This window comes from Hemicordylus capensis, chromosome 1, assembly GCF_027244095.1.
Source record: "Hemicordylus capensis ecotype Gifberg chromosome 1, rHemCap1.1.pri, whole genome shotgun sequence".
Lineage (NCBI taxonomy): Eukaryota > Metazoa > Chordata > Lepidosauria > Squamata > Cordylidae > Hemicordylus > Hemicordylus capensis.
In genome coordinates, this window is record NC_069657.1 from 374,950,195 (window position 1) to 374,972,929 (window position 22,735).

The following is a 22,735-nucleotide window of genomic DNA, read 5'->3' on the forward strand; positions in this document are numbered from 1 at the left end:
AGAATTCTGAAAGGTTGCTGAGGCATGACTTCCTTTTCCAAAAGCCATGTTGATTCTTCCTCAGCAAAGCTTCTATATGCTCAGTAATTTTATCTTTACTAATACTTCTCACTAATTTACCTAGTCTAAAATTAGCCTAGCTAACATGTAATAGGAGGGAGCAGGAGGAAAAGCTATCCAGGTTTTCCTATCTTGCTTCCACACAACCGAAAATTGGGAGCACACACAGCTCCCAAACCTGGATAGGACACAATTTTTGATTGTGTAAATACTCTCAGTATCTTCCCAATCAAGTACTTGTGGGACAAACAGCAGCCTAGAAGGAGGCAATTTTGACTGGGAAATCAGCTTTGGAAAAGGTTAAAACACCAACTCTCCCAGCATCCCTGATCAATTTGGAGATACCACAGTTGTGGCTCAGTTAAAAAGAAGTCACGAGATCTAGTAATGTATTTCCTGCATAAAGTTTAGTTTGACCTTGAAATGGAACCAGAATAATTTCAATCATTCTTCCAGTTTCAGATCACAATTCTCCATCTTAGGGTTTGCTCTTTGGGCGAAAAAGACTCAACTTGCTCATGTCAAATCTGCTAATGCTTTATTACTAACCCTACCACCACCTGTGATATGCAGGGTTTGAGTGTGTATACCATCTGTGAAGTGCTAACTGCTGTTCACACGAGCAGCCCTACCCAGGTTTGGGCAGTCCTACATGGATGGGGCTTCTTGTGTGATGTGCTGGGATCAAGGTCGATCCCAGGGCTGCCTCCCTGGTTAACCCAGAAATTTCCCCAAGGCTTTTACCTGGGTGAAAGGGTGTAAGCACACCCTTTTTTACCCAGGTCTGGGGTAGAGTGTAAATTGCACCACACTCCTCACACAGGGATATCTGGAGGCCAGGTTCATTTTCCCGGCCTCCAGAGAGCAGCATGGATCATGTGGGCGCATGAACTGCGTGCCACACAGAAGATGACTGATCATCTGAGGCAAAAGTAGGTTTGACCCTGCCCTCCCCGCCCCAGTAATGGTTGTGTGAATGACCTTAAGTTATACTTATGGCATATAAGCCAACTTACTGCCATCCATCATCCTGTAGATGAAACAGCCATGATTCTGGTCATGTCAACCACTCATTCAATGTAGCTAGTAGTGTCTGGAGCAGCGGCAGCAGAAGCATGTTATGGGCCCAAAATAGTGGCTTATCACTACTATAGTCCTCAGCTCAGTTAACAATTGAAGCTTGGACAACTTAGAAAGAGCTTATGCACTGAAATAGGTCAAGCAAGTAGTAATTAACATGGGAGGAGGAGGAAAAGAATTCCCCCCCACTGGAAAGCACTCCCACAGTGACAGGGCCTCTCTCTGTAATACTGTCAAGTATGCATTCCCCTTTTAGAACATTTACTATTTTGACTAAGTGACAACATCTTTTTTTATTTCTCTAAAACAGAGAGGCCAGACAGCTGTTTGCAGGAGTAGCATCATAACATTTATTGAGCCTGCAGTAATGAGAGCACAGCTGCTCCACTCTCAGCCACAGCAACCATTTTAATGCACTGTGACACAGTGTTGGGAGTGCAGTTTCCCTCACCCACCCCCAAAACCAAACCAAACTCCATCTTAAAAATAAAGTACATCTGTAACAGTCAGTGCTGAATCTTACTTAATATTTTGAATTTGTTAGGGGGATTCGAGCTTTCCTCTGAACCACCCACATTCTGCTGACCCTAACCCTCAATGGTAAATGGCAAGTCTCCAATAAACTGGTATCCTGACAGGATATGGTCCAAATCAGTGGTGGTGGTTTTTTACTGGGTAAGCAGCATGAGTATGGGGAAGAACACATAAGGGAGCTGTGATAGTATACCGAATCTCTCCAGCTATGGAGAGGTCCTCCAAGAAAGAAGCTGGAGTGCCATCTTTAGCAGAAAAGCTTTATCCTTCTTCCCATCAACTTTGGGGAAATCCTCTGAGGCGCTTCACAGGAGCAGTGTGAAGAGCCATAAGGGGGTTTGCGGAGAGGGGGCTTCACCCACTCGCCACACACGAGCAGGCAGCTCACTCTGGGCGGCCAGATCAGCCACCAACACAATTACCGGCTCTGTCACGGAGCCGTTTGGGGCAGCAGGGATCAGGGGCCTCCCGGCTCATGGAAGTACCAGAATGCCCCACGCAAATGCACGAGGCATTCTAGGGAGCCCCCCCTCCACAATGCTGGGAGGCTCGTTGTAGCCTCCCCATTGGGGGTCTACTCATGAGTCACCATGGCGACACACGGCAGGAAGAAGGGGTTAGCAGAGTGTGCGCTCTGCTAACCTTGTTTAATGGTGGTGGTGGGGGGGGGGAATTGAAGAGGGCTGGTTGCCGGGAGCTCTGTGGCTCCCATTGCAGCACACAACCAGCCGAAACCGGGTTGGGCTCCCTTAGCCCGGTTGTGGCTGGTCATGAGAATAGCCTCTCTGTGTGTCAAGAGGCTACTCATCTATTTCCCAGAAGATCTATCAGACACAATGTGGCTGAGCAGGCCACCTTATCTAAACACTTCGCATCTATCAGAACATCATCCAAAGGAGCAGGGGCGAGGCGGAGCATAAAGCCACATAAACACATGGAATTTATATTTACAGAACAAAAAGGCAAAATCAGCAAGTGTCATTTATATGGGCCTTAGCAAACGAAAAGTCCCTTGCCTTGAGATCTAGGAGTAGAGTCACATTTTGTTTGACAAAATCCTTTAAAGTTTCAATTCTCCTTTGTTTTACAAGCTGAGGCAGAGCCAACTGGCAAAACAGATGCATACTCTCACTTTAAACCATGGTCATTACTTTCAGAGAAGCAGGTTGGAATCTCCTAATTTTCTTCTTGAGGGCCTTTGACGCTTTGATGCGACACAGTTTAGGCATTGGTGGGAGAGGCTTGGATGAGGTCTGAGCAGCTGCGGATGGCCTAATGGAAGAGTCAGGCCAGACCAGCTCATGCTCATCACCCTCGTCATCATAGTCAAGGGTTAGGCTGCTGCCATTGCTACTGCCCTCTGAATCACTTTCACTGGACTCGCTGTCCCCAAAGCGGTTTGCTGTATAGTCACTGACCTCTCCTTCACTGGTCTCAGCAATAGTGGAGTGGAACAGTGAAGCACATTCTGCAGAGTATTCGGAGTGGTCAGACTCACTTTTGGCATATGTTACAGGACGAAAGGGATGGCGGTTCTTTGAGCGTGCCCTCATGGTCACAGCCCGCGTGATCCCCACTCGCCTTGCCTGTGGTCTTTGAGGTCCCAGGGCAAAACCACTAGGAAGGCTGGCAACTTGGGTTTTTGCTGAGATTTCTACAGTTGACTGCCATTTGCGTTGCTTTTTCTTGGTGCTTGGGTCTATATAAGCTGCTTCGAGAGAATACATGGCATTGGCAGATGCCTTGTATAGTTCAGGGCCACAGGGTACTTGGGGGATTCCAAATGGCACAGGGTATAGGCTGGACTCGGAGCACGACCTTCCTGTAGCTTCCCCAGCAAAAGTAGGCCTCCTAATGAGGTTCCTGCCTCTGAGCTGTCTCTGAGGCGGATTCCACTCAATAGGAAGTCTGGCAGAACCATGGTGAACTCCCCTTGGCTTTTCCACATAAAGAGTCTGCTTTCCAGGCCTCAGCACCTTCTCACTGTTTCTCCTTTTTACCTTCACAGACTTCATTTTAGAGTTCGCAAACCGCACCCTGACTTGATGGGATTCTGCAGGGACAAACTTGGCGTGAACAAACTCCCCCTGAGGCACTAGTTCATGACCACCTGCCTTTAGGGCACCGAGGCTGACAGATTTCTTGAAAGATCTCTTGGTTGGGGCAACGTTAGTATTTGGGGGACTCAGGCTCGAATCCTCGGTTCCTAGCTGTGAGCTGGAAGAGCTGTGCTCCAGGCTGCTTTCCCCAGTTTCTATCAGAGGAGAGTCCCTTACAGATGACTTGGCAGGATAACAGCTATTCACAGCCAATGAGGACTCAGCATGGAGCATGGTGGCTGTCTGCTCTACATTCACACAGTGCATGGTCCCCTGCTGTTTGGCACATTCCCCTTGAGGCATCTCCCTCTGCAGGTTCCCCTCAGCTTTGTTACTATGCAATGAGCTCCCTTGTTTTTCCAGCTGGCTGCCGCTGCTGTTAATTTTCACTCCCCCAGCACTGGGGATTATAATGAGTCTCTGGAGCATTGTGGATGGCTGGTTCTTTGTTGGACACCTCTCACTGGCATCCGCCTGATTGTTTCCTCTATAGCGTGTCAGCTGGAGCAGTTTGTTGATGTAACCCCCTGGCCTAGCCTCCATGACTGGCCGAGTCCTAATCAAACTGGGCCCAACAGCATTAGGTGCAACTTTGTTAAGCAAAGGATGGCCTTCTGTTTCTGATGGTGGTCCTGCTAGAGAAAAAAGTGGGCTCTGTAAAGCCACAGCATGAAGGGGGCTGGGGTAAGGGTACACATCATTCCCACTCTTAGAGACCAAGTCACTCTGGTATTTGGGGTCCACACAGTAAAACTGGATTTCTCCTCCTGGACAAAGTGGCTGAAAGGATTTGGGATCTGTTACTTTTGGAAATCCCACATCTGCCATGGCAAGTCTTTCAAGGTCTCCTGGTTAAAGGAGAAAAAAGACAGACAATAAAATCACCGAGTCAATAAAAGAACAGACACATACCTTAGATGCTCTGAGAATTTTTACTGAACAATTTGGTGGTTCTCAGGTTTCACCACATGAGCCTTATAAGCAATGCAGAGCTAAATTTTATTTCATACACTGAAAGCTTCCTTAGCTGTAAAGCTCAGGGTGGATAACAACATTCTTTGCTTTTAATGAAACAGCTGGACTAATTAATCTTACTTGTGGTGAGATCCATGAGATCAAGATGTCCTGTGGAGCACATGGAACTAATTACATAATATAGCACACATCAATAAGATATTTCAGAAACCAACAAAGCAAAATATACAACCTACACCCATTACATGTATTTTTATACACACACACACAAGCCACAAATGAATTTTCATTATTCCACAGCAGTAATTAAAATGTGATAACACTGTGTCCATGACACAGGACCAGCTAAGAGTTGGTTCACATAGACATGTATCTTTCTTGATTTGATGACTCACAGATAAATGTGTGAAGCGACTCCATTGTCAAGCATTGAATCTGAGGAGACATGAGGTGATGTGAAAGCTGTTTGTGTGGTTTTTAGCTGTGGTGGCTTACTCACACATGCAACTCAATGCCACAGTCATCAAGTAAACCTCTGTTAGGTGACTAGGAAAACCTTGTTGCAGCTTTAGAATTATTCTGTGGGGCAGTTCACATAAGCACGCTTGTGGGTGGGTGAAAAGGCCAGGTTCAACCTACCTTCCCCCAGATGATCATGTGCAGCCCCTGCGGTGCACAAGCTGCATGCCCACATGACCTGCACTGCCAGGAGCAGAGAGGATGACTATCCATTCTGCTCCTGGCAGCACGGGTAAACAGAGGCCAGGACCCATTATCCCGGCCTCTGCATATCCCACAAGGCACCATTCAAAGATCACAGTGCCTTGGGGGATTCCCCTATTAAATAGGCACTCTAGGTGCCCATCGGTGTCCCCTTGGCTCTGTGTCTCCTTGGCCCTGCACGGATCCCGGCGCTCCACATGAGCAGCCTAGCTCAGGCTAGTCTACTCTGGGCAGCTCATGAGAATAACCTGTGTCTTACCAGAACGCATATGGTCCCAATTTCCTCCTACTCCTGCATTCCTGCTCTACACTGCAAAACAAAGGGCTCATTCTGACATTGCCGGAGCAAAGGAGGAGCCCATGCAGTGCAGCTCCTTCCTACTCCAGCTGGGTAATATCAGAAGCCTCAGGCTACATAAAAGGAATCCATGATATAGCTCCTTCTCAAACAAGTTTTCTCTATCTAAATGTAAGTCAAATAAACATGCTAAATCAGATCCCAATCAATTTAGGACATTGGAAAATGTTCCCAAAAATGCACACCTTTGATTGCCATTTAATTACAAGCTTTTATTCCAGAAGCACCTGCTGCTCCCATTTCATTAAACTGAACAAAGCTGAACTTACTTCTGAGTTAATAGGCAAAGGGTTAGGTGCAGTGGCCAACATGCCACACAGTGGACCGCAGGCATCAGGGACCCTCTGGTGCTGCAGTGCAATGTGAAAGGCAGCCCTGATGGTGTTCCACAATCGGAAAGTTGCACAATGACTTTAGTGTTTGTACAGTGCTACTTTCATTGTTTTCAACTTTACCTGTTACAGGTTTTATTGAGCAGAAAGCCACCTTGTAGTCCTCACATCATCCAATCCAGGGCAGATTTGGTACCTGGATTGAATTATGTAAGTGGTCTATAGATCATACCTACAGTATGAGGCAGTAGCCAAGCGACAAGCTCTACTACTGAGGTATATTTCCATTTTTAAAATTATGTTTTTATATATCGATGCCATTGTGCTTTATACAATCGGCTGTGATGCTAAAGCAGGGCTGCTCAACTTCAGTCTTCCTGCAGACGTTGGCCTACAACTCCCATAATCCCTGGCTATTGGCTACTGTGGCTGGGGATTATGGGAGTTGTAGTCCAAAAACAGCTGGGGGGGCCAAAGTTGAGCAGACCTGTGCCGAAGCCAAGAGGACACAGGAGTAAGTTACTCTTGTCCCCTGCTAACCAGACAAAGAGGAACCTTTCAAAATGGCAACTCTTATATTTAGCAGGGTGAGAGCAACTGGCCTGATTCAACCATGGCATAACAGTGCCTGTTGCTGGTGCCTACTTTGTGTGTCCTTAAACTGTGAGCTCTTTAGGGGTAGAGTCGTCTTTATTTATTTATCTACCTTCTATGTCAACCACACTGAGAACTCATTTTGTTGTTGTTGAAAACCAGTATATAATAGTAATGGTTACCTGTGGAAACAGGCCTAGGCCTGGATCTGGTGGGTGTCCCCAAAATATCAGGGCAAGCCTTGATTCGGCATCCGTCACTGGTATAGACTCCCTGTGGTTGGAACTGGTTGTGTACAGTAGTTTCATCTGCAGATTTGGGGCGGTAATCAAAGATGCTGAGATGGGTCTTGGGGTGCTGAGAATTAGGCAACAGACTGGCATGGGAGGAGGAGACGGATTCACTGAAGACAGAAGTACAGGAATTAGATAGGGAGCAGGAGCCACCATCACTCAGATCATAAAAGCCTGCGAAGGTGAAAGAAGCAGAAAAAAAAAGGGTTTATGGAAAACAAAGTATTTGCACAGAACAAGGAACAGTTGAAGCATTCCAATGTTTTCCTTCTCACACAAGGGTTAATATTGTGCAAATATTAGTAGTAGCTATCCCTGAAATTGCCCCTCAAGAATAAACCTTACCTGAGCTGGGTCTGCTGTCACTGTCAAGATACTCGATTGAGGTTTTGCCAACATCCAGCTTCAGTTCACTAATCTGTTGGTCCAGCTGATCCAAGTGACTTTTCAGGCCAACATCTTGTCTCCTCAGGCGGGACTGTTAGCAATGGGATGGGGAGAAAGAGACAGTTTTAGATGCAGTAGATTAAGAGGGACCAGACTGTGAATGTTGCCATATTTTGGGGCCAAACTCAACTTTCAAGGCACATATTAAATGGCCCCGAGGATAATTTCATCCCCAGAACAGCAGCCAACATGACATGACTATAGCTAACATTCAGACTAAATTACCCATGAGTAGCCCCACTGAAATAAATGAGACAAGTTAGTCTGAATATCAGTCACTGGGAGAAAGTAATGCAAAGGTAACAACACTAGACAGAAAATGTTAGAGAGCACTTCTGAATGAGGTCAGAAACCACTTTAGTTGACAGCACTGCATGGTAATGATAATCTTTGCACTGATGGAAGCAAACTCTATTCTATATATCCATGTATATAAATACGTATGCCTGTATAAGCTTGTATTCCATCATATACCAAAGACTGGGGACAAGTAATGATTTAAAACTGTTAGAAAAAGAGAAGCTTTAATAGATTATTTCTGAAATTAGTAGGGATGTGCTCGAGGCACCAAATGTTTTGAGCTGCCCCAGCCAGACTGTTTCGGTGGGGGGGGGGCGAGTGGGCACTTTAAAAGGAGGAAGGCAGGTCTTACCTGCCCCTCCCTTGCTCCTCTGCCACCCCCTCCCCACCAGAGTGGTGCTGTTTGTATTCAGCAGCCAGCCTCTCTGTTTGCCCGGCTGCATCTTGCTGGGAACAGGAAGTTCCCTGTTCCCAGCAGGAAATCTGAGCATCTGTGGATGCCATCTTGATCACTCAGCAGGGGTTGGCGGAGGAGCAAGGGAGGGGCAGGTAAAATCTGCCTTCTCCTTTTACAGGCCCGCTCTCCACCCCACCCCACAATGTGCATGAAAAGCTTCATGCACATTCCTAGAAATTAGCTTTTTACTAGCTAAATAAAACCCCCAAACTTCCTCTGAATGGTGAATTCAGAAGCATGGACCCAGAGCCAACAAATCACACCAGGGGTTTCTACACATTTATTTATTCATCATATTGCTATACCACCCGATATATGTACCTCTAGATGGTGTACATTGTCCAAAATACGAATGGAGCGAAAATCTTGAAGCCAGAATCAGATCTTATCAACTACCACTACAAAAAGTAGCCTGCTGCTGCTTCCCCTTTCCCTTCTACCACATCCCAAATGCCAAGTAATACAAAGTGGCATCATCATTGACTTTGAGTTCCCCCATCCCACTGAATTGCCGTGGTGGAAAAGCTCAAGAGTATGAAAGCATCAGGTTATGTGTTCTGTATTACTAGATGTTACCAAGGAGAGGAGGTGCTACTGCATTTGGTAGCAGCCCCATGCCCTCTTTAGGTGTTACATTGTACATGGTTACAATGTCGAAAGGAGTGCAATGGCTAAGAGGACAAGTCACGCTTGCTACCACAAGACCAGCTCTCCTCCAGATGTTTAGCAATAGCAATAGCACTTACATTTATATACCGCTCTATAGCTGGAAGCTCTCTAAGCGGTTTACAATGATTTAGCATATTGCCCCCAACATTCTGGGTGCTCATTTTACCGACCTCGGAAGGATGGAAGGCTGAGTCAACCTTGAGCCCCTGGTCAGGATCGAACTTGTAACCTTTTGGTTACAGGGCGGCAGTTTTACCACTGCGCCACCAGGGGCTCGTTTAGGGGCAGACTCTAAGGCAGCATAATGAGCAGTGGCTGAAGTCTCAAATTCTTCAGGGATATAAAGCACACTGCTTATAAAAATACCCATTATCTAGCTCACTAGATCTCTCATCAATTCTATACTGTGGGTTAAGTTCTCTCTTCTTCGCCCTCAGCGACCTGGAACACTTTCAGTTTCCAAGAAAAGGCAAAAGGGAGGTTTTCACTGACTTCAAAAGATCACAAGTAGCCCCATAAAAATCACTGGGCCTAGATGGTTTTATGTTCAATTATACTGGCTTAATAAATTTCTGCATCAAAGACTAACTTGTATAAATACATACATTGTTTTTATTTTTTAAAAAAAATTGATTGAAAGGTTAATTCCTGAGCAGCTCTCCCCACCCCTCACCCCACCACCAATGGCATTTTAAAACAAGACATTTTCTTGTTTTACATTTCAGAAAGTAAAATGAACCGAAGCATTGCCATTTTAATGTGCACAACTCTACTGCAAAGCAGCTGTTATTGACTTGCATTCCACGCAGCACCTTGCTGATCCAAGTGCACACTCATGCCACCCATTTGCAAACCCCATCCATATCAAGTGCTGAGGGGCCCCATGGTGCATAACAACTGCATCAGTGCCCTAGTGACAATTCTCATCATTCCTATGGAGAAACCACCACAAGAGTGCATCACAATTGTTATTAGGAAGCTCCTCCATATTCAGTAGCAGTGTGGACAGGGTCTGCAGATGGATAAAGTGATCACAAGTGCCCCACGCTTGGATCAGTGGGGCACTGCATGGTACGTAAGGCATGGACTTCATTAAGAGTTTTTCAGCCATGGCAGACACACAAAATATGTCTAATACAGTTTCCTGCTTAGTGGAGTTAACTCTGGTTGGAACAATAAAACCATCAGCAGGGAACTCAGGAATCTCAGTCCAGTGTTTTGCTCCCCAGTAGCAGCAGCGGGGGGTGGGGGGTAGGGCAGAGACGAATGTCCCAGAGCATGGTCTAAGGGCACACAATACAGCCAAATTGCTAAAACTAAGCAGGCCTTGGCATGGCCAGTGCCTGGATGGGAGACTCATCTATGCCACCTTTGGGGATGAACCCATAGTTCAGAGGTAGAATACCTCTGAAAGTCCCAGGTTCAATCCCTGGCATCTCCAGACTCCTGCCTAAATCCTTGGAAAGCCACTGCCAGTCAGTGTAGACAATACTGAACTATATGGACCAATAGTTGGTATAAGGCAGCTTCCAATGTCCCTATGTAACCATTTCCCTTTCCCCCCGCTGATTTCCCTTTTATGCTGGTCAAACACATCTCAGAACTATGGCCGGGAGTTCAAAAGTTAATGATCACACACCTTCAGAATGTTTACCCCTTGAACAGATTCATAGAAGACTAAGAGCCCATACAGATGACCAATGTACGCCAGGATGAATAAGCTTCCACTGGTTTGATTGTCAGCAATATCCTGCCAAGTGGTAAGAAATATTTTACAACGTATGAGTGCAGATGTGTGGAAAAATCTGTGGTAGAACGTGTGGCAAATCTGTCATCTGTATGGACTCTCCATTCATCAGTGTTTGTTCCCAAGATAGGCATTTAGCAGCATAATGACACATTCCTCAGCATTCACCCAATACTGTTGTACAAGATATGCAGGCTCACTAAATTTACTTGAGGAAGTCTCATTGAAATTAAAAGGACAAGTTAGGCATGCCACTATATCCCAAAGTTGCCTTACTAGTATCTGATACAAATATACAGTATTGTCTGTTTTAACAAATGTGTAGCAGCAACATCAAGGTTAATTAAATTTCAAGATCAGGACCATTACTGCTAGCATTTGAAATAAGAAAGATGCCAATTTAATACTTGTGCATTTTCAGAATTTCCTGTGTTGTTCTTGGGGGGTGGGGGAGATTGTTACGCTTCCCTTAATCCCATCCATTCAGGAAGTCACAGAGTTTTGTTTTCATGGCTGGAATTAATTGCTTAATGATTAATGTTTTGCCAGCCAATCCCTCCCTTTGTGGTTTCTGATTAATGGTAGAGAGGCCACAAAGTGTTCAACAAGGCTCTCAGGTATTCAAAGATAATTTATTGCACCTCCAGGATCTGTCTGTGATTTTACAGCACTTTAACCAACATAACATGATTTACATCAGTGTTGTTAGCCCTTCCTTTCCCCACCCACTGTCCCCCACCCCTATGAGGAGACAGGTAGTTCCTATGTTTCTAGGCGACTCCATTCTTCTCATTAATTCCTAACTTCTAAAGACCAAACTTTTCTTAAATCACTCATCCGAGACTTAGGTATGCTTGATGATAATCCTGAAGTCAGGATTATCTGAAGAGTTAAGCCCTCTTCAGACATTATACAAAGATGCTGTGCACAAGCACAGCATCTGAAATGGGACTGGAAGTCCCACCCCAGGCCAGGCCTGGCAATCATTTGTGACAGAACACCACTCATAGGTAAGCTGGTATTGTGATAGTAGGTGCTTCTGTGATTGGGAGGTGCAAGGGCCCACACCTCCCGATCATGGAAGCACCCATCATCTTTAGACCCATCTGAATTTGGTTAGACAGAATATTTTATGAATACCACTACCCAGTCCATTTTGAAATAAAAATGCAAAATCTGTGGGACATTGCACAGAAAGGAAGCATCGCTTTGCATGTAAAACGCAGGCCTGTTTCATAAGAATCAAGCAGCTAGTTTGGAATGCCAATGAGAGAGACCCAAATTGAATCAACTGAAATTTGCAGCGGCATTGCAAATCAATTTTTAAGAAAGATATTTTTTTAGAATGACCTTACTGCGGATTCCCAGGACAGTATATAACAGAGTGCACATATTTGGAGTGAAGCATCCTGATGGCATCCCAGAACGATATGACTGTAGTTATTGTAAAATTCATTAGGCATTGTAAAACATATGAGGCTGCTTTAATAGAGTCAGGCCATTGGTCCATCTGGGCCAGTATTGTAACAACGACTGGCAGCAGCTGTCCAGGATTTCAGAGAGGGATCTTTCGAATCCCTACTTAGAGATGCCAGGGACTACCAAGGTTTATACTATTTATAAACTGCTTTGAAAACTTTTGGTTGAAAAGTGGTATATAAATATCCATAGTAGTATAGGAAGGTGGCTTACATATTTTTAACAAACAAGATCTCTGAATGCATGCAAAGAGAAAACCTATAGTTCAGTTCCAAGCACATTTATTAAGGTATTGAGTAGGGCTTAGTTTGTAGTGGGCATGCTGAAGATTGCTTTACTGAAACTTTCAGTGCAGAATGGGAAGTAGCAAGAGAGGTGGAAGTGGGGCATTCTAGATCAAGAGGAGGAGCATAACTGTGTCTGCAGTTGTATGCACACTTATGTGGAAGTAAGCACCTCTGAACTGAATGGGATTTCCTCCTGCATAACCATGCACAGGACTGGGCTGCATCATGCACATCAGTGAAAAACTGCTGTAGAATGTTTGGGGTTTCACATGTTGGCAGCCATGAATGTGGTGCAGTGGTTAGAGTGTTGGACTAGAATCAGGGAGACATTCAGCCATGAAACTCACTGGGTGACTCTGGGCCAGTCGCATATCTTTGAGCCTAACCTACCCAAGGCTGATGAGAGGGGGTGGGAGCCGGTACCGGGGCCCAGCGGTCTGGAAGGGGGCCCAGATAGGGTTGCCAAAATGGGGGGGGGTTTCCACCAGAGCCTGAACCAGCTCTCAGAGGCTCTGAACCTACCCTACAGGGTTGTTGTGAGGGCAAACATAATCATGCATGGGTTCCTTGGAGGAAGAGTGGGATATAAATGTAATAAATAAATAAAATAAAATAATACTTCCAACCAGGCCCTGCCAGATTAGTTTGTAAGGCCTGAAACTCTGTTGCTTTCTCAGAAATGTGCTGCTCCTCAAAAATATCACATGCCAGCATTCTTGTGGCAAAAAAGTAGCCTCTATGCTAAAAGCTTGCTGATCTTTATGCTGTTGTGTGGCCACCATTGTAGCAGTGATGGGAGTGACAGCTGCATGCAAAACTCTGCCCCACTTTTAATGTTATTTCAGATGGAACAAGCAGAGGCATAGATAGGGGAGAGGGGCCCCATGTTTGCCCATCTCTCCAGTGGCCCCTTGGAGTGAGGGAGATAATGAAGAAAATAGGAAAATATGGAGTTGGGGGGGGCGCTCAGGAGCTGGAGGGCCCAGGGTTCTTTGAACCCCTTCGCTCAATTACAGCTACACCCCTGGGAACAAGACATTTATTTTCCTCTTTCCAGTTAGATACCTCTCCTATCTAAAAACAAACCAAAAAAAAAAAAACACCCTCAAAAAAAACCACACCAAAAAACCACACCCCATGAACTCATTTCCTCCACTCTCTTTAAAGCCCCGTCAAGTGTCCACCAAATCTGGCTAAGAGAATTCCCCATTTTCAAGTCTTACTTGGAACAAAATACACATACACATGAACTATTAAAGCTCAAAGCACATGTATCAAATAGGAATGGATTGCCCTGGTCAGAGGTCACTGGGTGTTTCTATTAACCTGCTGGCCTTGAGCAAGCAATAAATGCTTTAAATCATATTCTCTTTTGGGTTAAATAAAATAAAGTGGAATCATTAGTTAAAATTATCAATGACAGGTAATCAAATGGTTGGCAGTACACTTGTGCTGCCATTTTGACTCTAATCAAGATATGCTTGCTGCAATGTTTCACAAGTGGGGCTTAAGCATCCCCTGAAGGTTAAAGCCAATTTTCACTCTGAGATGCCTTCTGATAAAACTGCCTACAGTTAGCGAATACCCTTTGTGTTTTCACACCTCATTGATAACTGATGGCCAAGTCTAACACCAATAAGAGGGAGGGGGAGATCTAAATTAACTTTGAGTGTACTGAAGTGTGTAATTGCCAGTACTGGAGAGATTAAAGTCTATAATGTTTTGATTGCATTCTTTCTTCAAGAAGGAGTTCCAGTCCATAAATGTGCATGCATGTGTACAGGAGTTTGTTTGTTTTTTGAAAATGAAGCTGATATCACACAAATTCAGACCCTTTCTACTTTTGATTATACAATCTACTGCAACTACAAAGTATATAGGAGGAGCTAACTAAAGTTTTTCATGGTCATTTTATATAACAATAACAAACACTTCTTATAGCTCATAGTAGTAGGAGACCGCTCTTTAGAGTTCATCAGAACTCTTTTCATCAGGCAAGATATTAAGCAGAGAAAAAACAAAGTTGGGGTGGTGGGGAGAAAAAGAGAAACAGTGTTGCTGGGCATGATGAAAAAGCCTATCTTTGCTGTTTGAAAAAGTTTGCAGTTTGCAATGGCATGAAGGAGATGTTATGCAGACAAATGAGGACTGCGTGCTTTGATGCAACCTCAGAACTTGTTTGCACCAAAAAGAACAGAGAAGCATGGCTTTGAAAATGTGAAAATCTTGCCTCTAGTTAGTACATAATAAAGATGTTACTGATGCTTTTGCATTTTATCTAATGGACCAACAATTTTTAAGTGTATAGTCATTAACACAGAATATATGCACAGTATTTGAGAACAGGCATAGTGCAGTGGGCAAGATTGTGAGCTATGAATCAGGAAGACTTCTGTTCAATTTTTCTTAGGCATTCAGTGTGCCACTATTATCTCAGTCTCAAACATACATCCAAGTGCAATGTGAGGACTTACAGATCTACTTTACAAGACTGTTGTAAGGAATAGAGATAATGCATGGGAAGTGCTTTGAAACTTTAAAGTCTAATACAAAGCAGGAGTATTATATTTATAGAAGTAAAGAAATGTGCATTTTGCTTTGATAGCTGAAGTTAATTATTGTCAGCATCTTCCCATCACCTAGGAACAAGCAATTCTGTTTCTCAACTCTGCAGTATGAAACCCTGATACAGAAATGAAATATGATGGAGTGTGCTTACAGAGATGAGTTAAGAACCTTACATGATCATTAGAGCTCACATTTTCTCTTAAGTGGGCTCAAATCCTGGATGGGTTTGCTTTCATACTCTTGTTCCGACTCATATTTACAGCCAAATACAAAATTTGCCTCCAAGTAAATTGGTATTGCTGATTCTTTTTACTGTGGGTAAATTTTCATAGCATGCAGTATGAGTGTTTATTTTTTGTTACATTTGTATCCTACCCTTCCTAGCATAAGGATTGTAGGAACAATCCTACCAATTAGGTTAGGCTGAGAATTGGTGATTTGATCAAAGAACTCCATAGGTAAAGCCTGTTTCACATGTTAATCAGCAAGAGACCCAGATTTGCCATTTTGTAACCTATTTCTTGTTGTTCACCCTTACTCTTACTGAAAATAGGAAAAGCATGACTTGTCCCCATAGGTAAGCAGGGTCTGCCCTGGTTACATATGAAAGGGAGACTTGATGTGTGAGCACTGCAAGATATTCCCCTCAGGGGATGAAGCCGCTCTGGGAAGAGCAGAAGGTTTCAAGTTCCCTCCCTGGCTTCTCCAAGATGGGGCTGAGAGAGATTCCTGCCTGCAACCTTGGAGAAGCTGCTGCCAGTCTGTGAAGACAATACTGAGCTAGATAGACAAATGGTCTGACTCAGTATATGGCAGTTTCCTATGTCCCTATGTCCAACTATTGTGTTTTTCAAAGTGGCCAGCCAGATGGCTCCACAAAGCCCCGCCCAAGCAAAACATGACAAAAAAGGCCCCCAACTTCAACTATGGTGTCCCCTCAGCATCTGGTATTCAGAGCCTATTGCTTTGGAAAGTGAAGATTCCATTTAGCTATCATGGCTAATAGTCATTGACAGACCTATCCTCTGCAGCCCCTCTGGCATTATGCCTGAATCTGTGAGAGGTGGGTGAATGAGAGTGCACTGGCTAACCATACCCTCATTTGCCATACCTCCTGGGCTTCAATGAAATCAGCATTTGTCTGCAGAGGGATAGTACCGAACCTCTAACCCCCTTCCTCTCTATAATTCCATGATTTAATGCAGTTTGTCATTGCATCTTAATCTGATTATTTTGTGATATCTTTGTGGATGAAAAAAGGGGGGGGAGAAATAAGAAAATGCAGAAACATTGCAATTAAATGCACTAATGCCACATTTATCTTATGAGCAGCATTCAGCACATCTGTCAATGATACTCCCAATGATCAAGTTTTAGAGATATCTTTACAATGCTCTTTCTCCACACAGATATGGGAAAAAAATGTAATTCACAGTTGTTCAAGTTAACATAAGAACATAAGAACAGCCCTGCTGGATCAGGCCCAAGGCCCATCTAGTCCAGCATCCTGTTTCACACAGTGGGCCACCAGATGCCACTGGGAGCCTACAGGCAGGAGTTGAGGGCATGCCCTCTTTCCTGCAGTTGCTCCCCTGCAACTGACTTCAAGGTGAAGTGGGCAGCCCCCTACATTATGCAGCTAAAGGCAAGACATGCTCTTAAATTTCTTCAAATACTTATTACTTATCATAAAAGTGCAATACTATGCAGGTTTATTAAGAAACAAGTCTCACCGAGTTTAATGGGGCTTACTCCCAAGCATGTGCACATAAAATTGAAGCATTTGTATTTCTCTAAACTAAAAGTGCATTACTGCTACTTTATATTTACTACAACTCAAACATGCTTGAAGTTGAATTCTCATTGTAAATTAATATACATTAACAAATAGATCTATTTAGCTATTATTGAAATAATGCTGCTCTCACACAATTGCACACAGAAAGCAACACACAAAAGGACTGGTTTTATCTATCTATCTATCTATCTATATTATGTTTGCACTGAATAGAGAAAAAGATAACTAACATGTATGTAGCTTTAAAAGCACATATGTAGCTTTAAAAGATTTGGGAGCAATCTTTTTGGCTTCACCAGAAAACCCCAATATGACTCCATCCTAACCTCTCCTCGACAGACTATTTCAACTTCTGATAGCAATTTCACAGAATCTGTTCTTATGGAGAAAAAACTTGTGCTATAAAGTTCTACTATGCTTAAACTATGAGACTGGACATCCCCAAATGAGAGAGATTACTTGCAGCCCAATTATATATGCATGCTTACTCAGAAATAAGCCCCACTTGGGACTTAATCCTTTGCAAACATAGTGGTCCCAACTCAGTGGTACTTGCTTCAAAGCAAATGGGCATGGGGTTGTGCTTGCAAGTCTGTTTTGGATTTCAGCCCTGCTTAGATAACGGCATACAACAAAACCCCTTTCCTGTTTTGTTGCATAAAATTGCAGCTCTCCAAATATTCTTTCTCCAAAGTTGTACCACTGGCTGGGGGGCCCTCAGGAGCTGAAGGGCCTGGGTTCTTTGAATCCATCCGCTCAATTATAGCTACACCCTTGCCACTGACCTAAGTGGGGGTTTAATGAGATGGCAACGTTGTTGTTTTTGTTCTATGTAGCACAATCTTAAACGTTTTTACTCAGTAGTAAGTCCAAGAAGACTTACTCTCAAGTAAATGTGCAGAAGACTGTAGTCAGAGACTTAAAATGGGTGGAGTAGATGAAAGGCAATTTAGTCTCCAAATGTATTTACCCACTGATATTAAGAGTGTAGATGATCCAAGTCAAAATATGCAGCCACTAATGGAAATATATTGTGTGCTACTACAGAAATTCAGAGCTACTTCAAATACTGTATTATTTCGGCATGGAAAGCACTTCCATGCCACGGGGCGGTGGGGTGGGGGGAGAACTCATGAGAACAGTAGATAGATAGATGGATAGTCATATGCGGCAATCACGTGTCTGTATCACTATAGGTTTTATCAGGGAAGCATAGTCTTTGAAGCACCTTTTAGATTAAGGCAGAAGGTACAGGGATTGCTTCAAAGTTGCTATATGTTTATAATATTAAGAGATCGATTCCTTGTTTAAATAATTGTCCCTTCATACATCACAACTCCATAGATTTAGAAACACACACACACACACCCTACCTCTCTTCTCAGAACTTCCTGGAACACAGTACCAAATGCTGCATTTTTAAAAAGCCTTCACATTTAATTACTAAATGAAATAGCTGAAAAGTAGTGTATAAATATTATTATTACTGACATCTGACAATCCTTGACTTTTTAAATTGATACTTCCTATTACCTTGTGTACTCTTTATCTGTACTCTAAACCCATCATTCTTTAGATCATGCACTTTATAGCCAAAGCCAACATTAAATTGATCAAATCTAAATTAGGAGATTGTGCATGTGGAATTCAAGGGGGTTTGCGGGATGGCAGATTATAATTAGACTTGCCTTCAGGAGATATATATGTGTGTGTGTTTAAAATTTGGTTTATAACAGGTCCCTCTTTTTAGTCATGTGGCTATTCTTATATTATTTTATTTGCTCAGTTGCTTTTGTGAGCCGCCCTGTGCAGTATTATACTGGAGAGGCAGGGGTATAAATATTTTAAATTTTAAAAAACGGTCATAAACCTCTAAAAATATTTTTTCCCGAATATAAATGCCATTAGGTATTTAACGGTGGAACCAACAAATATAATGGACTTGGCAGCTCAGTTAACAGGGTGTTTTGTTTAGTCATTTAGGAGAAAAACGCTCCTCGGGAGAAATCGATAGATACTGGTATGATTTCTATCGACCTAAACCGGAAAGGCGAATCAATCTGGAAGGACACGAGAGCGCAGCAGCTAAGAGGCGCAAGCACCGTCTTGCCTTGGCACATCTGCCCACCCCAGCTTGCCCAAATGCAGCAGCGATGCCCAGCCCGCGCGGGCCCGGCTCTGCAGCGGGTCCCTTACCAGCTGCTCCTTCAAGGCAGTCAGGGTGGCTTCCAGCCGCTGCTCCTTGCTTTGAGCCTGCCTCCCCTCGGCCGCGTCCTGCATGGCCAAGGCGCCGCTCACCAGCGCCCGCTGCTTCTCCCGCAGCACCTGGAGCTCCTGGAGGCCGGCCAGGGCGGCTTGCAACCTCTCGCTGACCCTGCAGCGGTCCCAGCCGACCGGCCGCTGCTGCTGCTGCCTCCCCACGAGCATCTTCTTTTCGGAGCCGCTCAAGCCCAGGCCATGGCGAACTGGATGCTGAATAGAAGGTGGCGCAGACGGCACGAGCTGCTTCCCTCTCCCTTGCTTCCAGCAGCGGGAATGGAGCGGAGGAGCCGCGGACTGTCTGGGAGGGAGGGAGGGCGGGCAGGGTGAAGAGGAGGCTGCGCTTCAACGCCCTCCCCAGCACAGGGCAGCGGTGGGCCAGCGCCGCGCCAAGCGGAGAGGGAGAGAGCCGGCGGCGACTAGCCAACCAGAGCGCGACCTCATTCATTCACTCATTCATTCCCTCCCGAAATCCCCGCCCCCTTGTTGGTAAGGTGCCACGAGGGGGTTTGGAGGATGAGGATATGAGCTCTTTCTCAGGACTGACACATCGCGGCTGTGTAGTGTGCAGGAGCCCCGCCCGTGGAAATACACACTCACAACACACACACTCTCTCTCTCTCCGGACTGGCACGTGGTCCTGAAGTAAGACAAGACAGCACTTTATTTTTATTTATTTATTTAACAAATTTATAAACTGCCCCGAACTCTGTCTCTGGGCAGTTTACAATACAAACAAGAATGAAACAAAAGTAAAACATTAGACATTTTGTACAACTTAGGTTCTCCAATGTGAATCTTGATCATCCTAGCTAGCTGTAATGCCTACATGGGCATTGAATAGCATTACTCTGCCTTATTATTATTATTATTATTTCGATTTTTATACCGCCCTTCCAAAAATAGCTCAGGGCAGTTTACACAGAGAAATAATAAATAAATAAGATGGCTCCCTGTCCCCCAAGGGCTCACATTCTAAAAAGAAACATAAGATAGACACCAGCAACAGTCACTGGAAGTCCTGTGCTGTGGGTGGATAGGGCCAGTTACTCTCCCCCTGCTAAATAAAGAGAATCGCCACAGTAAAAGGTGCCTCTTTGCCCAGTTAGCACTGCAGTGCTACAAGTACAGAATTGGGCAATAGAGTATTCTCTTTTGTCCTGAAGGGTCAGAAACTTTTTCTGTCGTGGTTAGAGTGTTGGACTAGGACCGGAGAGACCTGAGTTCAAATCCCTATTCAGCCTTGAAACTCACCAGGTGACTCTGGGCCATATTTCTCAGCCTAACCTACCTCACAGGGTTGTTATGAGGATAAACATAAGCATGTACACCACTCTTGGCCCCTTGGAGGAAGAGTGGGATATAAATTTATAGACAACAAACAATCCGAATCACACCCACCCACTAAGGAAGACATGCCATTGATCTCAGCAGGCCCGTCCTTTGGGCGGGGTGACCTGTGCAGGGCTGTCCGTGGGGTGAGTCGGCATGGGACTGGGTGCAAATTAGCATGTGCAGCACCTCATGGGAGGTAGTTGTGGGCCAGAGTGCAAGTGTGATTCGCATGGGGCCTGCCTCCTCCCAACTGGGCCTTTCCCAGATTGTGGGCTTTACCGTGGGATTAAGTGGGGTAAAGTAGAACAAGTTATGAGGGCATATATTAGCCTCATATATGCACAGTAAAGATAATTCAGAAAAACCAGGGGACCGTTCACTTCGGTGTTGTTTTAATAGGGTTCCTCTCAGTTGCTTGTGATTCCCCCCCCCATGCACTGTTCATACTACTTGCTCCCCAGTCTTCCTCTAGCCCCTTCTGGATTGGACAATGGATTTCTAGAGGAGCTAGGAAATTGAATTTCCTTTTAAACAAAACAAAACAACCCAACTTGTTTTGTGGGAGACTTCTGCAAGACCAACAGCTTGCCAGATCAACCAAATTCACACACACACACACACACACACACACACACACACACACACACACACGGACATCAGATTCCTCTAAATCCCACACCTCCTCTGAGTGGCAGCCATACTGGGCTGCAGGGGTAGTGGTTGGGGCAGGTAGGAGAGTGAGAGTGCCCTCCTAGACCCTGTCCCCCAAGCTTCTGCCACTCGGATGGGGTGTGTGGACCAGGCTGGGACTCTGAAGATCTCTTGGCACCAGGTTGAAAAGCTGCCTGTAGAGGCAGAGCCAAGTAGGGTGGGTGCACACTCTCTGGCACCCACCTGGTTCCCACCCTCCTGCCCACCACCCGCTGTGGCCAGGAGGGTGCTCTGGTGGGCGATGGGATGGTGGATGGGGCATCCAAGGGGGTGTCTGGGCAGGCAATGAGATGGGCAGGCTTCATCTGGGGTGCCCCTGCCCCTTGGGCTGGCCCTGAGGAGGAGACTCCCCCCACCAACAATCTGTGGCTGCATGTGTACCCTCTCCCACCACCACTTCCCCATGAGGACCCGCACATGCTGATTCATCTTCAGCCCTGCACCCCCAAAGGGAAAGCCCAGAGGATGGTATTCAGCTGCTGTATTCTGAAGACATTTCAAATATTTTCAGGGCTAGCCCACCCATTACAGTGAGCTAAGTGCTCGCTTAGAGCACAAAGCTTGCCGGGGCAGCAACAGCCTGGGTCACATGGGACCCAGGTTTGCCACCCTCTGAGGGCCTTCTGCCCCCTCCCTTTGCCCCCCATGGCCCCTGTTCCCTCCCCACTGCCCTCTCATGCACCCTCCTGGCCCCAGCAGGGGCTGGGCCAGAGAGTGGGCACTGGGCGAGCGATGGAGAGTGTGTGTCTGCCCTCCCCCTTGCCGCCTCCACCTGCCACTTTGTGGTGGTAGCGGCGAGGAGTGGGGACAGGCGATGGGGAACACCAATCCGCACGGCCACCCTCCTCTCCGCTGCCTTCAGCTCCAGATGCTGCTTTTGCAGTGAGTGGAGGTGACCACGGTGCGGAGGGTGGGTAAGTGAGTGTTACCCATCGCCCACCTTCTTTGGTGGCAAGGACAGCAGATGCGTGTTCCCTGTCACCTGCCCAGGAGCAACCCTCCTCCTTGCTATCTGCTGGGCTGGTGTCTGTGATGGTGTCTGGGCGGGTGGTTGGGGGTGCCTGGGCAGGTGATGGGGGGGTGGTGCAGGGGGCACCGGAGTGGGCTTTGCCCATTTCAGGGAAGCTCCAAGCTCTATTGGTAAAGGGGATTCCCCTTTACCAGTAAAGGGGAACCGGGGACTAGGAAGGGGAAGGGGGGGACTAGCTAAAGCACATTGCAGTAGGAGGGGAGTGCTTTTTTTAAACCTTGAATGTGTCATCAGCAGCAGCTGTGGCAGCCTCACCTCAGGGGTAGGGTGGTGGCAGCGAGGGCTCCCCCCATAGCGTGGCAGGGCCTGAACTGGCAGGGCTAGTTCAGGCCCACTTCTGGCCCAGTTCAGGTCTTTGCATCTGTGTGGAGGTCAATAAAATGGCTTCAGCGCATCCACAGAGGCCATTTTATTGACCTCCATGCACGTGCAGAGGACTGAAATGACCCAAACTGGCCCTGCCTGCTCCAGCAGGGAGTGGGGGAGCTCCCGCCGCCATCCTGCTGACACCTGCAGCTACCACTGCGGCACCTTTAAGGTAAAAATTCACTACCCTTCACTGCAACACACTTTAGCTAAGTCCCCTGCCCCCACCCCTTA

General features: G+C 45.7%; 1 protein-coding gene across 1 annotated transcript; it reads right to left on the reverse strand.

Annotated features, from left to right (window-relative positions):
* Positions 1 to 1,466: 1,466 nt before the first annotated feature.
* Positions 1,467 to 19,516, reverse strand: DACT2 (dishevelled binding antagonist of beta catenin 2). Its single transcript, XM_053297077.1, has 4 exons — positions 18,997 to 19,516; positions 7,394 to 7,526; positions 6,938 to 7,222; positions 1,467 to 4,621 (listed from the first exon to the last, which is right to left on the reverse strand). The coding sequence occupies exons 1-4, from the start codon at positions 19,225 to 19,227 to the stop codon at positions 2,808 to 2,810; spliced, it is 2,463 nt and encodes an 820-aa protein (XP_053153052.1). The 5' UTR covers positions 19,228 to 19,516; the 3' UTR covers positions 1,467 to 2,807.
* Positions 19,517 to 22,735: the final 3,219 nt, after the last annotated feature.

What these genes read in the sequence shown, in the direction of transcription:
- DACT2 (XM_053297077.1), bottom strand. Translation starts at nt 19,227, where the DNA reads ATGCTCGTGGGGAGGCAGCAGCAGCAGCGGCCGGTCGGCTGGGACCGC. An exon ending in TGACAGCAGACCCAGCTCAG is followed by an intron (nt 7,223 to 7,393) that starts GTAAGGTTTATT and finishes TCACCTTCGCAG; the next exon opens with GCTTTTATGATCTGAGTGAT. An exon ending in GCCTAGGCCTGTTTCCACAG is followed by an intron (nt 4,622 to 6,937) that starts GTAACCATTACT and finishes TCCTTTAACCAG; the next exon opens with GAGACCTTGAAAGACTTGCC.